The sequence below is a fragment of the Anser anser genome (genome assembly GCF_964211835.1).
Source record: "Anser anser genome assembly, chromosome: 4".
NCBI lineage: Eukaryota > Metazoa > Chordata > Aves > Anseriformes > Anatidae > Anser > Anser anser.
Genome location: NC_139724.1, coordinates 67,393,269 through 67,410,433, shown reverse-complemented (window position 1 = coordinate 67,410,433; position 17,165 = coordinate 67,393,269). Strand labels below are relative to the sequence as shown.

The window sequence follows — 17,165 nt, the reverse complement described above, 5'->3', positions numbered from 1 at the left end:
CAAGTATGATTGTAAAAAAAAAAAAATAAATTTTTTAATGAGCTACTTTGTCAAGTGATGTAAACAGGTTTACTGTCATCGTTTTGGATACTCTTTTTGGTCTATATGTAAAAGGCTTTGTAAAAAACTTTGAGAAATGTACTTCATGTAAATGTGTACTGTTTACATAATGGCAGTGATAGTAGTCAGTTTAGTAGAAAAACATGTTCACCAAGAGAAAACTTGATCAGGATGGATATGTATGTGTAAATTAATAGTGTGTTTCAGAAAAGATTTGCCCAAGTGCACATTTGTAAGTGATGTTTTGGTTGTTGTTGTTAAAACATTATCATGCCTTAGTATTGCCAACTACCATGTCTTCTGGTGCCTTCTAAGAGTGTGTTGATTTTGCCAGTGTACGCTGAGGTACAATCATCTGTCAATAAAAAGTGTCATCTGCATTCATGTGTGACAAGAAGAAGCAACAGCCTCTTGCAGGTGTATAGTAGACATCTGCAGGTTTCCCTGCACTGTCCTATTTTCGAGAATCAGATAAAACTAATGTATCAAGACCAAGGACCATTTAAAAACCCAAATGTTGTCAGAAATGGAAGAAATAGATTCCAGGTTCACTTGGGTAAACAACCATATCAGAGAAGGCTTTAAGAGTAGGGAAGAGCTGGTAAGGGAGTCAGCAGCAAAGAATGTGCTTTTTAGAAGTCTGAAGAGACTTAGCAGCAGTCTCCCTGTTAGGCCCTGAAAAGACTATAAAAACAAAAGTGAGTAAGCAGAGAAAAACTTAAGTAGAGGCATTTTAGAATGAGGTTAGAACTGAGATTAATCCTAGGTGCGGCCCTGAAATGAAATGAATGTTTCCCCTCATCTTTTAATGAGGATAATGTCCTCAGATACAAAAAGTATGGAAATGTGAACTATTCCATCCAAGCTGAAACCATAAATAAAAATAGACAATCCACTTAAGTGAAGGGACCAAGGAATCTCAGAGTTATGAGTGAACTGAAGCATGAAAATGTGGTTCCAATACGCACATACTATAATACTATATATTAGGGCCCAAATACTATAGACTTCTCATAAATCTGCTGAATAGGTATCATATGATTAAGCTGTAAAGAATGTGTTTAGGTATATGGTCTGAGCTGCTACACCTATCAAGTCAATGCAAGTCTTCAGGGGTAATTTTAAAGGAAGGAAGTGAAAATTTACTCATAAAGTTTGTTGATAACAAAAATGAGAAAAATTGTGAATATGGAGAATGAATGTGATTTTTTTGTACAAAGAATTGGAAAGCCTTGAGATCTGGAATAGCAGAAGTAGGGTGAAATAAGAAGTGCATATTTTCAGTGAATCTAGGGAATAATAAGAAATTATGTGACAGGTTGGGAGCTCGAGTTTGAAAAATGGTAGGAATATGAGTCACTGTAAAAAATGACTTTCCCACTGCAAACAGAAGAAATAAGGTGAGGGAAGTAGAGACTTTCACTACAGTTTTTGGAAAATATCAATGTGTCTGGAAGTTTTATCAAACTTTAATTTTGTTGCGCAGTTAGAAATTGTTTGTTAAAAGAGAGGAACCAGAGGGGCACTGCTAGAAAAACTTATTGCTACCACTCCCGCACTTTTGTGCAGGACTGGCTTGATGACGTGGTATGTGAAAGAATAGTGTCTTTTCTTCACTAATTTTGAGGTAATTGCTAGATACACTAGTAGTGCTCACTAATGAATTAGTCTGTTGGTTTTGCCAATTAATGCAGTCTATTTCCAGCAGGGAAGAATGTACACTTTTAAGAATTGCTAGAAAATAACTATGAATATGAATAAATTACAGTTAACTCTGTCTTTTTTTCTAATGGGATTTCTCAGAAAAAAGTAATTTTCTTATTGTCTTTCAGCCATGGAAGAGTTAATAGTTGAGCTGCGCCTGTTTCTTGAACTTCTGGACCATGAATATCTAACTTCGACTGTCAGGGAGAAGAAGGCAGTAATAACTAACATTCTCCTGAGGATACAGTCATCAAAAGGTCAGTGTCGGGTGTGTTTTCTTGCTTGCAGAATGCACAGAATAAGTCTGTGCTCAGTGAAATTGTTTTAAGGGGTAAAGACAAGCCCTAAATTGAAGCAAAACAGAAAGACAGGGTGAATCCAAAATGGAATTTTCCTGAATGCTTTCCTTCACAGTCAACAGTAAAATATAGCAAAAGACATAAAGGAAGTAATTTCATTGCACATGGGTGAATTCAGCCATAAAATAACGTGATAGATGAGTGTTTTCACCTCTGTTGATATAGCAGTTACTTCATTTTATTTGTGGCAGCAATTTTATTTGTTAGTTTTGATGCAAAAGTAAAGGAGTACTGGCTACAGCACTGTGCATGGTGCTACATGCTACATCTCTGCCATATGACCCAAATCAAAGAGCTTGATTTCGATGTGGACTCCAGTGCATGACTGATACAGGAGTGCCAAGGCAGAGCTAGGAAATGGCTGTCAACGTGTTTGGTTTGCATTTTGCAAGTAGAGTAATATTCACTTTCTCTTTGTCTTCCTAAAAACATTTTGATTGCACAATCGCTTTTATCTCCAGCAAGATTATGGAACTGAATGCAGCATGAATGATTGGCTGTATACATCAGCCTTTCAGCAGAGCTTTTACAAAGAATGTTCCTCACTATTTTTCCTAACAGTACTTTTATATTTCCTTACAAAATTTCATTTTTTATAAAGAGGCATCAGGACTATGAGACCTCTCTGTCTCCCCAACATTTGACAGAAATGCTGTCACTGTAAACCCCCGTTGTTTAGATTTTTAAAAATACTAGAGTGTTTTGAAGAAAAATGCCACTTTGCAAGTAGCTGCATTTCTTAGCTTTCTTCTGCAGTGCTAAAAAAGATATGGTGTTTTTTGATGCAGTGAATAAATGTAAACAAATCACACCTGCTACAGGATTCAAGTTCAAGGAGATCAGCCTGGATGTGGCACTTAGGAACACGGTTTTGTGAGTAATATTTGGTGATAGGGAAACAGTTGGACCAGGTGATCTTGGAGGTCTTTTCCAGCCATAATGATTCTAAGAGCACCTGTCTAAGAGCTGTAAAATGATCATTGTCCTTCCTTCTGTTTTCACATTCTTAAGGACCCATCATTATTTTTTACTTTACTAATAGCAGAAGGAGGCAGGTAACAATTTCACATGTTGTGGAAGGAGGCTTTGTGCTCCAAAAGCTGATCAAAATACCCTGCACTTTTCAAAACAAAAAACTGTAGGTGAGAACTTGCAATTTGATATGTTTTAAAGGAGTTCAAAATACCTTCTACAATACTGACCTGACAGTGTATGTTTTTCTTTTAATCTTTTCAACTAGATTTATTAAAAAAAATTTTGACTTTCTCAAAAAGTCAGACAGCATTCACAGAATGTGAATGTGCAAACACAGAAAAGAAAGATTGTCGTATCCTTTCGTTCTGGATTGTGTGTGGTTTTTCAGGACATAAAACTACAGCTGTTGTAGGAAATTAAACAGTGCTGGGTACATTTTTGGACCCTGCAAGTCAAGCATTGACACTGTGAAATTATGGAGTGGTACTTGGCATGGGTTTGGCCTGCACTGACTCGTTTTCTGTATCAGTTCTTAGGTGTGATGTGGGAGTTATCACAGGCAAAGATCTGCGCCTAGCAAGCAGTTCAAAATTGTCACCATCCACCCTGGTTTTGAGGGTGAGAGATTTTAAACGTATGGATATGGCTTTCTCTGTATCAGAGCATCTTCCCAGACATGTTTAATTTATGACTATAGATGTGGGTGATGATAAAAAGATCCAAGGCCCATAGTTTTCCACCTTTCAGCACCTACATCTTACGTTTTAGAGCCTATTTCAGAATCTGTGACAAGATCCATTACATGTTATAATACAGGAACAATCCATTAACAAGATCCATATAAGATCCGTATATTAAGTGGCAGAGCTTGGTTCAGTGCAGTTGTTACTGGAACTTTATACCCACATCCAGTGCCTGTATTCAAGGAGACACAATTTAGACATGTCAAAAGGAAGTCATAAAAGTGATAGAAGGTCCAGAAATATGCGTTCAAATTATCCTTAAAGGAGGTATCATAATTAATCTTGATGTAGAAAAGGGATGACTGAGAATGAGCTCTTAGACTTACACAACAAAAAAAGCAGTGTGCAGTTGCTGGATGTTTATTTCAAAGTGGAAATAAAGCACATGTTTTGAGCATTGACGATATGAACTAATGGAAGAACTTAGTAAGGTCTGCATGCCATTGCTGGCATTTTATCAAGATAGAATATTTTGCTAAAAGATATGCTCTAGTTCAAAAAAAGAATTAATTCAAGGAAGTCCTATAGCTCAGTTAAGCAAGAGGTCATAGGATTATACGTTATATGCCTATAAACTCTAGTTTATGGAGCTATAGTTTAAATAGAGTTTAAGCCAGCATGGCCTCTAAAAACAGCATCTTGTTTCTCTCCCCAGGCTACTCATTCTTGCTCATCGTGTACTGTAGCTTCCTTTCTGCTAGCACAAGCATTATTTGCCTTTTTTTTTTTTTTTTTTTTGCTGGTTTATTCCTAACCAGTGTCAGTTCACTGCTCTGGTTCAACCTGAGGCCACACACATGCTTACGCTGGCACAAAGGAGAGGTTGGTGCAGGGACAGGAACAAGGCAGGGAAGGAGCTGTACTGCCTCCTTGGGAGCTCGGCCATCTCATTCCGGCTTAAAGTGTGTGTGAAACTACAGAGGGAGTAATGCACATTAATGGAGATGACCCTGCTGCTTTTTTATCAGCTGTAACATTCAGTACTCCCATTCCTTTGAAACTATTCATCTCTTCATTAAAATTAAAAGCAGTAAAAGGCACATAAACCCTCAGTACTCTGTAACTGAGCTGAACTGTCATTCTGAGTCTGTTTTTCAAGATGTTGCTTTACTCCACCCACATAACTCCATGAGAGCTCTCAGATCGCTGGCATGGTTTCACAGGCCCGAGGTCTGTGCTGAGTTCAGAGTCTTTATAGGCATTTGCAAAAATCAACTGCCTGAATCCAACAGTGTATTTTGATTGCTGAAGCAAACCATTGAAGAACAACAGGGAAAGGTAATGAAGGATCAGTGCAGCTGGGAACTGCCCGGATTCTTTCTAACATCTGGAAGTCAACAATTAAGTTTTTCTTTGTAAAGGTGTGGAAATTATTATAAAGTTGAATTTTGGTAAAACACTTTAAACTGCAGCTTTCTTTTCAGTAAGTTCTTAGTTGTGGAATTCTTCAGAAATCTTTTGCCTTGTGTTCTTATATCTCCTAAATGCACACCGTTATCTTCACTTCGTGTCCACCAACCAGAGCGTACTGGGCCAGTCAGATATATTCTTCAGGTTGTAGTTGCCTGGCCTCAGCCTGCACCATGTCCAAATCAGTGGTTACTCTGATGAGCTGGCAAAACTATGAACTTTTTTCTTTCTTCCTGAATCTTGGTATGCCCAATGTATTGTAGGCCTGGACAAAACACTTGGCATTTCCTTCTGAAACTTAGACTTCTAAAAGGCAAAGACAGTTTATTTTGGAGTAAGAACTGTTAATTGATTCAGTCATTTATTATGACCATCAGTGTTGCCTGTTTTCCTTAAAGGGTCTTGATGTCATAAATCTATAATGCTGACTTTGTTGTGTAGTTTGGTAGAAGAACACAAATATTAAAGAGCAGGTCCGTGCTTCACCAGACATAGTTTTGGGGGGAAACTAGATTTACAGAGGAAATAGAACCCACTTAGAAAACAATTTTAATTTTTTTTCCCAGTAAAATGTACTTCATATTTGACTTTTGGTTGCATGGGGGACTTGGATATGGATAGCAGTCATAGTATGGATTCATCCTACATAAAGAATAACAAATGAAAGTTATATTAAAAAAAAAAAAAAAGAATGTTTCTTAAGACTAATCACCTCTTCTTTTGTAGGAAGAAAGAAGATTCTATGGCCCTTAGCCCTTAGAGACAGTTTATTTTATCAGCGATGATTTTCAATCCAGGACTTCACAGCCAGTGGGATTGGGTTATTATGACAAGAAACATTTCATCACTGATTACATTTTGGAAAACTACATGATCTTGACTAACTTAACTAAACATGAGGAGCTAAATTCAGTCTAGGGGTGCACAGGGTACATCCCATTGACTGATTTTTTTTGTCAGAGCATTGAGATACACCCTAATCTTGCTTTTGATTTTTAGAAAAATAAACAATACCATGAATTGTGTTCGACTGGGATTTAAATGATTATGCCAAGAAAACGCAGAGGTAGTGTGTCACTCCTTTTTGCCCAGGGATTGAGGGAACCCTGTTTAATTTGCTCCATGTTGCCATTCGGACATTCACAAGTGTGCTGTCTTCCCCTCATCAATGGTTTTATCTCTGTGATAGATGCCAGGCAAATTGTTTGAATTTTAGGTCTTTCAGTTCCAAATGGGTAGGCAGTTCAGCATGATTTCCTGTAATTTTCTTCTCTGTCTGGTATTTGTTAATCCAAATATCATATATGTCATTATCATATATAGTAGGTATGTGTTTGTTCTGCTTGATTAAATTCCTGAATTCCCAGCATTCTTCCAGTTCTTCCTCAGTAAACAGGCTTGGGAGGTAGGTTGTGAGCAGGACTGCATGTCAGATTCCACTATGTGATGGTAGTGTCCACGTGTAGAAAAAAATGTCCCATTTGCCTCCACCAAAGCATTAAGTGACGTGTTGCTCTTCCACAGGTTTTGAAATAAAAGAACATGTGCAGAAACCAGAAGTTGCCAACAGTTTGCCAGCACCTCCTCAAATGCCTCTGCCAGAAATACCTCAGCAGTGGCTGGTGAGTGTTAATTTAAGTACATAAATATATATGAGAGAATATTTTAGTGGTAAGCACTAGCAGAAATGCTTACAAGGGGAAGGAGCCTGTGTGTCCAAGGAAATGATTATTCCTCTCAGCTCCACCCTGGTTGAGGAAATTGGGATCAACTTGCAGAAGAGAAGGCAAAAAATCCCCTGTGGTGAAATAAGCCCAGGAATAGGTCACCTGCAAGTGCTGTGGAATTGCAGTCCTTGGCAGTTTTCAGGATTAGAGCGGCAAAAGCCCAAGCAACTTAATGCTGTCTTCAGAGATTGACCTGCCTTGTGGAGATCGTTGGCCTAGCTGAGCCCATGGGTCCTAGCCAGTTTCTTATGATTTTAAGGACCAGCTTTTCCTGTAGCAAGTCGTATGAGAACACTCATGAATAATGAAGTGTAGAGTTTTAAAGTCCAGAAAGAATGCTGCTTTTTTTTCATAAAGTCCTTGGTGCCCTTCTGTGCTTGGTCCCTTGGTAGGAAATTCCCTGCAGAACAAGCAGCAGTTTAAGTTCTTGGTGATGTTTATATGTTTACTGGCTGCAAATTCAATTCCTGCAGTTGAGAGCAGCTGTCTTATTAAGCAGTAAACTATAAACAAGTTTTAATTCTCCTCTATTACTGCTGTGTTACTACTTTAGATTTGAAGAAAACATTTGCAACTTTTTTTTTAGAGAAGCATATGCAAATAATGGTCTATCCTGTTGAAAGGTGAACATAGTCTTAGCCTTAATATTGATGAATTATCCATCTTTTTATTAATTTGTGGAAAATTTTATGTATTGATAAGGACAATCTAAAGCTGTACCGAGGAGGCCTTCATTCATTGGTCTGAGGCATGAAGTACATGTGCAGCTTACGGATTAGCAGTCTGTCTTCTCATGGTGGAGGCAGAAGACTCCAAAAAATGGAAAGCATTCTTCATTTTAATGTGTTACTCTGTTTTTGCATCTCTGCCCAGATGTTTAAGCAGCTTCCCTATTTCATAAGCCAATAACAACTTATGAAGATAAGTACTAACTTATCAGATCAAAATCTTGGCCATCCTTTTGAAAGTGAATAATACTAGATACTGCTGAACAAATTAAAAATAAAAAAGGATATTATATAAAATATCTTAACCATAGTTTGTTTCTAAGTGCTGCCAGCTGCTGATTTGTGACCTGGAACAAGATTTCTTTTTTTTTAAATTTCAATTCTATGTAAAGTAAAGAAGTATTCTCAAACCATTATAGGAAGGGAATGTTTGTGCTAGAAACATCCATGTTGAGAGCCATACATATTGTAGCATAATTCAAGTAAAATGAATGTTAGAAAATGATTATGCACAGATTTGAGTGGATGCAAAAGTGGTCTTATTAATATGCAGTGAAACCTAGAGAATCCATTTCATGGTTAACAGTGCCTGAAAATGATTTTTTTCTTTAATTCAAGATGCACGTAGCATAAATTACAAGGCAAGTTGTTGATGACAGGGAGGAAAATTATGCAAAATATACATGACTTTGAAATGTAGACTGTAGGTGCGAGCTTCATAAACTCAAGCCAGTTGAGTTCCTTATTCTTTCACATTTGTGTAGGTTCAGTTTAATAAATTGCCTACGAAGAGTCAAGTTGTTTTAAAGACAACTGACCTGCATTTCCTTTCTCATATACTAATGTGAAAATTCCCTTGAAGTTGGTGCAGCTGCACTGAACAAAATGTTGTGAAGTATGAATTTGGTCCAGTAGGTCACCACTGTTTTGCAGGAGTTATATTCAGTTTGGATTTCAAAGTAACAAAAAATATTTCTCTGAGATACAGTGGGAATTAATGTGGAAGTTGACACAATTAGAGCTGGTTGATCTGGGGCATGTGCTTGCTACACAGAGTCTGGCAAAGTGGAGTTTGGACATGGCCTTCCCCTCTGGCCTGAGAGTAACACTGCAGGCACTTCCATCTCGGTGAAGTTATGAAGCTGAGCTGTTTTTTTTCTGTAGCGGTGGAAGCTCATCTTGGCCAGTTTTCCTGTAATTCTATTGATGCTGTCAGGCAGTGGTGGTCCGTGCCTCCATTTCTGGCGTTGGTGTCACTTTGAGATCAGCTGGAAAATGTTCTAGGCTTCTTTTTGTCTTCTGTTGTCCAAATACAGGCTACGAGTGGTGTTATTTTAAGACACTAACAGATCATAATTTGAGAAAGAAATGACAGACTGCTGATGTCCTGCAAAAGATCAGATGGAGCCAGAAGGGAAGGGCAAAACTATTACCTTTTTGACTTTTGAACACTGATGCAAGCTTAAACACCAATTTGACTGTTAAAAAAATTAACAGTCAATGAGACAATGGAATTGATCATTTTTTTTTTTGGAAACCTTTCTCTGCTAGAGGCTTCTTTGGTAGACCCTCATTATCATTAGATATGACCAGATTTATCTGCTCGAGGGAAGGAAGGCTCTGCAGGAGGATCTGGATAGGCTGGAGCGATGGGCTGAGGTCAGCTGCATGAAGTTCAACAAGGCCAAGTGCCAGGTCCTGCATCTGGGGCATAACAACCCCAAGCAGCACTACAGACTGGGAGATGAGTGGTTGGAAAGCTGCCTGGCAGAGAAGGACCTGGGTGTACTGGTTGATAGGCAGCTGAATATGAGCCAGCAGTGTGCTCAGGTGGCCAAGAAGGCCAACAGCATCCTGGCTTGCATAAGAAGCAGTGTGGCCAGCAGGTCTAGGGAGGTGATTGTCCCCCTGTACTTGGCTCTGGTGAGGCCGCACCTCGAGTACTGTGTTCAGTTTTGGGCCCCTTGCTACAAGAAGGACATGGAGGTGCTCGAGAGAGTCCAGAGAAGGGCGACGAGGCTGGTGAGGGGTCTGGAGAACAAGTCTTATGAGGAGCGGCTGAGGGAGCTGGGGTTGTTTAGCCTGGAGAAGAGGAGGCTCAGGGGAGACCTCATCGCTCTCTATAGGTACCTTAAAGGAGGCTGTAGAGAGGTGGGGGTTGGTCTATTCTCCCACGTGCCTGGTGACAGGACAAGGGGGAATGGGCTAAAGTTGCACCAGGGGAGGTTTAGGTTGGATGTTAGGAAGAACTTCTTTACTGAAAGGGTTGTTAGGCATTGGAATGGACTGCCCAGGGAGGTGGTTGAGTCGCCATCCCTGGAGGTCTTTAAAAGACGTTTGGATGTAGCCCTTAGTGATATGGTTTAGTGGAGGACTTGTTAGTGTTAGGGCAGAGGTTGGACTAGATGATCTTGGAGGTCTCTTCCAACCTAGACGATTCTGTGATTCTGTGACCAGAGACCGTTGCATCATCTTTCTTTGTACACCAGGCTGGACATCAGTGATAGTGGCTAAGATCTATTTTTCCCTTCCATTAAAGCTCCTGAGTAGTGATTTTCAATCTCCTCTTAACCAGCGAGCTCCTAAAAATGGGTAGATGATGTTGTCAATCTCTATAGAAATTGTACATAATTACATTGCTCAGTGACACCAATGTGCTGCCTTTCATAGAGACTTTTCATAGATCATGCTTTCACAGCCCAGAGAAAGAAAACCGTTGGGCTCACCTGAGGATAGGAAATTCTGCTCCAAGGTGCCCTTCTTCACATTGCAAGTTAGAAGTCATATTATATGTCACCTCCTTTTGTCAACTATTCAGCACAGAGACCAAGTTCTTCCAGTTGGTCTCAGCCTCCGGTAGAAACACAATGTGCTGCTGGAACACAGCAATTTACTGGAAGTGGGAATCAATAACTTTAAATAAGCTATGCACTGTTTAAAATCTAAGTTTTTAGCACATCAGTTATTGAGCATGCTGGAAATTAAAGTTTCATTTACACCACTGTTTCTTTTTATGGCACTCAAGGGATTGTGCATTCAAAAATGTTTAGTCTGAATTGATGTTTAAGCTTTTACTTATGTAAAGATGTGTGGGTGGGAAGGAATTCAATCCTCCTTAAAGTAGTGCCAGGAGCCAGAATTATGTGTGGGCAGGTGCTGTGCGAGGTTTCCTTTTCAGATCTGTAAATAGACCTGCATATTTGCTCAGGCCAAATCTTATATCAGTTTTGTTATTATTCATCAGCCTGTGAACAAAGATCATAAAATTCATTTTATTTAGAGACATGCTGTTAATATTTAAAGTGAAGTCTCCAGTTATTAAAATGTGTTAAAGCCCAGAGAATTTTCCTGGACTCAGTGGGCTTTGGACCAGGTCTTAAAATCCAGGGACAAAATTGGACCTTACATGTACTTGAATAAATCACATGATCTCTTAGAAATTCTTTGTCTGTATACATTCCCTTGCCCACATCTGGTCTAGCAGACTTTCTGTCAGGCTTAGAAAGCACAAATCTTCCCATGCTTTAGCCCATGCAGACAGCTCCTTCAGATGGCCAGCAAAGTAAAAGCTTCAGATAAAGAACATGAGCATGAGAGGCATGTCCGAGTCCTGCTGCAGAACTCAACTCTTCCTTAGATATGAGAGAGAAGGTGATCATCTTTTGAAATAAAGTTGAGATGCTTCTCCATTCTTTTAGCCTGCTTTCTTCCTCTCCAAATCAGCACCCACTTTTATGATATATCCGTGCACTGAAAGGACAGGCAGCAGTGCTAGATGAGGGGTTTGGAGCAATAAGAAAGCCAATACTCTGTGTGTAGCCCTCACAGTGCTGCCGGGGTTTAATAACTGAGATCCCATCACTGCGCTATCACCAAGTTGCCTTGAAGTCCATTTTACACTGAGGCAACAGAATAATATCCGGTATGTCCTGCTGCTCTGATGTGCCGGAGGAATACTGGCATAAATTATCCACAGCATGACAGTGACAGAATACTTCTAGCCTCCAAGCATTTGGTTGTCTTAGTACATCTGACATTAAGTGATTTCAGCACATTGTGCAGTCCAAGAAAATCAAATACGAACAGCACACTTAGCTCTTTTGCATGATTTTCACTGTAAAATTGGATATATGTTTTGTTTTTCCTGGAATATTGTCAATTTAATGATTATTTAACCGCAACAAGTGTCCAGCAAGATGCCAGAACCCCTGTAGATGTAAATCAAAAGCATAGGTCATCTTCCTCCAACCCTTTCTTGCAACATACACAGTCACACCGTAGGAGTGTTTCATATAAATGGGCTTCCTATTGAGGAGAAGTGATATGACAGCCCCCCTTTATCTGGCTGCCTGTCAGGTATACTCTCAGATATTTATTAGAAAATGCTGAGAGGAAATAGCGTCCTTGGAGAAGAAAAAATCATCCTGAAATCAAAAGGATTTTAAGGTGATATATTATCAATTGTATTAATCATTCTTCAAACAATCAAACAAAAAATGCCAGTATTCAAGATTATCTCAAATGTGCAGTTAGTCTTGTGACAGCAAAAGCAAGAGGTTTGTGTACCCGGTGGGTACTTAGGAATCTTTGTTTCATCTTGTTTTTTTCTTCTGATACTGGAAATCAGTTGTTAGTACTTCTTAAAAAATAATCTTAAAATAGTGTTGGCTTTGGAGTTTTTTTCCTCGTGAAAAATTTTTAGAAGCAAAAATAAACAATTCAACAAGAAACTCAATTGTTTCTCTCAGAGCTGGCTAGTAGCTTCAATCTGAATGAACAAGTCCTTCAGTAATGAAGGAACAACTAGAAGGTCCTTTTTGATTATTGAGTCCAGTTGCTCTTACTGCGGGCAATTAAAATACAAGCTCTTTCAGAAACTTAAAATCTATTTCTTACCATTTTAGGTTTCTTTAAACCACTATTTCAATTTAAAAGGCTGTTCCACCATGTTCATTGTCAGCCTTTGTCCTTATGTCTAAGTAGTTTTTTTTCCTCACTTTGGTAAATCCTTTGTCATTTGAAATCACAGTCATATTCTTCTCAGGTTTCATTTCTATACATTGAATGTAAGACAGGCTCTGTTAGTTTCAGTTTTGAGGTATAGTTTGATCCTGTTGAACTAGTTTCCATTATCTGTATTTCTCCTATGCTCTAGTTTCATATTCTAGTTTGACCAGAAGTGACCAGAAGAGCCGTCCTCAGGGCATGATTTCATTGTGGAATATTTCCAGTGTTTATATGTGATTGAATAAGGAATAAGGACGAATAAACATTTACAGCCACTGGGTTTGTTTGGTCTTTTTTTGTTTGTTTTGGTTGTTTTTGTGTGTGTGTTGATCTTCTCTTGCAGGACACCACATTTGCCGTTCACATTTTCTCTGGGTAGGGTTGGTGTATTATTGTTGATTATTTATTTCACATTTGCAAACGGTATCACAGAAAAGTTTTAGTTACAACAATTTCCTTCTTATTTAATTTTTAATATTCATTTATAACAGTGACCATCACAATATTTCAAAGCTTTCTTGATGTCTAAGCTGACAAAATGACTGTTCCCAACAACCTTTACCCAGAATTTGCATTTAAACTGGATGAGCTCTTTGGGCTTAGAGTGGGATGGAACTTTTTTACTTCAGATTCTTCCTATGATCATTGTGAAGCTATATGACCTCTTCTCTGTCTTTACTAGTTGCTCATGGTCTTTGACCTTTGTAAAAGGAAGCTATGAAATTACCAATGCTACAGATTTGGTAGGATATTATCCCACCATTTTCCATAACATGTTCACAATTGTAGTCTTAGGTTTTTGGTTTCTTCTTTCTATGTTATACCTGTCCATAAAAACACCCTCCCTATGCTGATAGTTAGGAAGCAGCCTATTTGCTTTCCTAAACCTGCTCATTAGTGCGCTGTGCACAAATACACGGGAAAGGAATTAGGCCAGTAAGTACCAAAGTCTCTCGTTTTTGTTTGATGCAGTTCAGGCCCTTAGAGAATATTGCTCCAGAGGAAATGGTGTTTCTTTATTCACAGTGCTGCTTGTCTTGTCTGCACAAGTACCTGGATGAGCTTATAAACTCCTGGAGTAGGAAGGTGACTGGGGAATAAAGGCACTTCTTTGAGCTAGAATAACCACCTCTGATTGAGGGCTCTGTGCTGCTTAAATTCAGATTCTTCTTTCTCATGTAATACACATGAAAATGTTTCTCAGAATTAATTAAAGACCATTTCTTGCTACACCCAGACCCTTTGCTCGATATGAAACAACTTTTGTTTAGTCTGAGTGACACTTCCAAATAGTTGTGTAATAATCTTTTATTACAGAATCTGAACGAAACAAAAATACCCTGTTTGTGTTTCTGCCTCATTCTTTTTTGCATTTTTTTTGAGTTATTTCCTTAGATCTTCTGTTACTTACATGGGGTCTGCTGTTTATTTTCACTTCTGCCTTCCATAGATTTGGGATGAAACTCTTTCTATGGTGCATCCTGTGCTGCAGTTTTCTCAGTTTTATTTAATATCTTAAATATCAATGAATTAAATGCAAATTAATTAAGTAACTCTGGTCCTGGTGTGATTCCTGTGTAAGTACTCTCCAGACAGTCTTCAGATCAAATTGTGGAGCCATAGGACGCCTTAAGTCATTCTTTAACTGTGACTAAGTCTGTTCAGATCCTTTCCCCATCATCAGGTTGTGGTTTCTGAGGCTGGAATCTGTAGTCACTGTAAATACCAATCACTTTTCCAGGGATACCTTTAATTAGATATTCACTCCTGCGTCAGCAGGCACACTCCTAGACAGTCTCAGACATATTTCCATTCTCAGGAGCAGTGTGCAAAGCCTGTACCTTGCTGTTCATTTTAAACCTTCCACTGTTCAGAATCATCCTGAACACAAGCTTTGCTTGTGCTTATGTTCATCCTCTGCCTGGTGGTCACTTCCACTAGTAGGCAATCCTGCACCTGACTGCTTCTCTGAGCACATCCATCTCTTTTCTGTATCTGCAAACACCAGACTACCAAATGCTGTTGGCTGATAGTTTTGCAGTAGTAAAAGCCTTATTCCATCTTGGAGACAACTATAAGAGCCTCTTACTACTCCTTACTAGTCCTGTGAGCCATACTTGTTTGTTATCTGCCTGTCTGGTTTGCTGTCCTTTGTCAGATGTGCTCAGAGTCTGAAAAGTGGAATTGTTAGACTTTTTTTCATGTTATTTGGCTCCCAGTTTCTTAGGGTCCAGATGACAACCTGAGAAATTGTCAACCCTGAAAACTGAAACCTTGGAATACAAAGCTGTGGTCGCATGAAGAATTCTCCTTGTCTTCTGCATCTCTGCACTCAGGCTAATATTTCACTCCTGCACAGCGCAACATGCTCTTAATATCCCATGTAGTCAGCGTTTTTGACCTGAAAAATCCATGGTCCATCCACGTCCTCAACTGCTGGCAATAAACAGCAATTTATTTTTAGTGCCTTAGTGATTTTGAGTTTTTCTAAAGACTTTCATACCAAGTCCAAGTGTGTGGTGAGTACTCATGCCCAATTTCCAGCCTTTACTGCGGTGTGATGAAGCCTCGTTGAAATGTACCGTCAGGAATTTTGCCAATTGTATTGGTGCTCAATTTCTCAATTCATTTTGCCTTCTGGACATTCACTTTTTTTACACCTGGGGAGTGCGATCATAATTGCACGAGCACTCTTCCCCCTCCCAGACTGAGGATGCCACAGGGCTGTATGGAGGTCAGCTCAAAGCTTGCTCTGGCACAAATGGCACATGCATGTGTCAAGGTCTCTTGAAAGCCCACATTTGCCTGCTGGCTTCTGAATAGCTTTATTATGCATCACCAGTGTGTGACCACTCTTCCAGTCTCATGTTGCTGCTTTGCAGCATTGAGGGGTAACATAGCAGCTGGCTCCACAGTCCAGCTGGATCTGAACTGGTGGCTGATCTAATAACACGTGTGAGCACGGCTGTGGAATTGCTGGCAGCCCTTGGCTCCAGCATGGGTGTACTGACAGTCTTTTCCTCTGGTAAAGTCAATGCTTTTCACAGTAAACTTTCACATCCTAAATCATTGCATAAACAGAGGTGTTTCTTTCTATTTCCTACATAGTGTAAGGCTTCATTGGGGTGTAAAGTGATTTTATAACCTCAAACTCTGGAGGATGACATTTCTTTTCCTCTGCCTTTTATACTACTTTTCACATTATATGCTAGCATATCTTCAGCAGGTATCAGATAGACCATCCCTAAAATAAATAAATAAATAAATAAATAAATTATTACCTACCTTGGTAACCCCTGGACAGAAGAGGGAAATGAAGTATTTTGTATCCTAGGATAAAGAAAGAAAGAGTGCATTTGTGGTCCGTGGAACACAGAGGGGCAGGTGGAGAGGTAGACCATAACAGACCATAAAATTAACGTCTCCACTAAGTCTGCTTCATAGTATCCAGTAGAATAGTGAGTTTTTATATCTAGGTAAGTATTGCTTATTTGGAGATATTTTTTTTCTTTCTTTGAGCAATCCCTCCTGTAAATTGTTTTTGGGCATCCCATGGACAACCCGATCTTTAGTGTCTTCAGAGATCTCAGTTCTGTAATATAATTATCACCCCTTATGATTCTTCATTTCAAATAAACCATCTCTCATTTTGTCTCAGACCCAGCTCCTGTCAAACATCTTTATCTGTTTTTTCAGTGTCACTGGTGTTATTGTGGGCAACAATGTCTCACTCATTTTTGTCCCTTTTCCTTCAGTGATATAAAAATAATGGTAATTTTTTTCTAACTCAGTTCTTATTCCTGTGATTGAACAAGATTATTTGTCTTGAAAGGCAGCATTCTCTCGTTTTCTTCCCTGTGGTCCGTTGTAAAAAAATAAAAGCAGAAATTTGCGCTAATGCTTTCTTTGCAGGTTGCCAGGTCTTTCCTCCTGATACCACTCAAACTACACATGTTCTATGGTTGTTTTTTTTTTTATTTCTGAGACTTAATCCTTTTATATAATACGTAAATAGTTTAGTGTTTTTATGGACTTTTTATTTTCAGATAAACTAATGAAAAATTATTCAATCAAGAATTATTCCAGTTCATAATTCATAACCTCACCACAGGTCTTCCACTGAAAAACTGCCAGGTTGCCAGGTTAAAAACATTAAGCAGTACAACTAACAATATTAAAAAAAAAAAAAAAAAAAAGTAAAGCACTGTAAATATTAGTAAGTAATATCAAAATGCTCACATGTATTTTTTATATTTCTGGATGCTCAAAGATATACGTATTCCATAGCTCCCCAAAGATGTAGTTGTTTATGATACAAATTTGAACAAGGTATTTTTGTTTTGTATTTAATCTGTTGGATTTTCTTTCAGGATTAAATCAGCCTGCTTTAATCAGAAAGTATTCAATGTTGGATGTTTCTGTTTCTCCTAATATATATATATATTTGGTTTT

At 38.7% G+C, this 17,165-nt stretch overlaps 1 protein-coding gene across 7 annotated transcripts in view; it reads left to right on the top strand.

Annotated features, from left to right (window-relative positions):
* AFAP1 (actin filament associated protein 1) overlaps window positions 1-17,165 on the top strand; it is a 119,444-nt gene that overhangs the window by 49,520 nt on the left and 52,759 nt on the right. For all 7 annotated transcript variants that reach the window (XM_083834489.1, XM_083834488.1, XM_083834485.1 and 4 more), the window contains 2 exons: window positions 1,893-2,021; window positions 6,776-6,873. In XM_083834489.1, coding sequence (XP_083690615.1) covers window positions 1,895-2,021; window positions 6,776-6,873 — 225 coding nt within the window. In that variant the 5' untranslated portion in view covers window positions 1,893-1,894. Of the gene's footprint in view, window positions 1-1,892; window positions 2,022-6,775; window positions 6,874-17,165 lie in introns of those variants that run through there.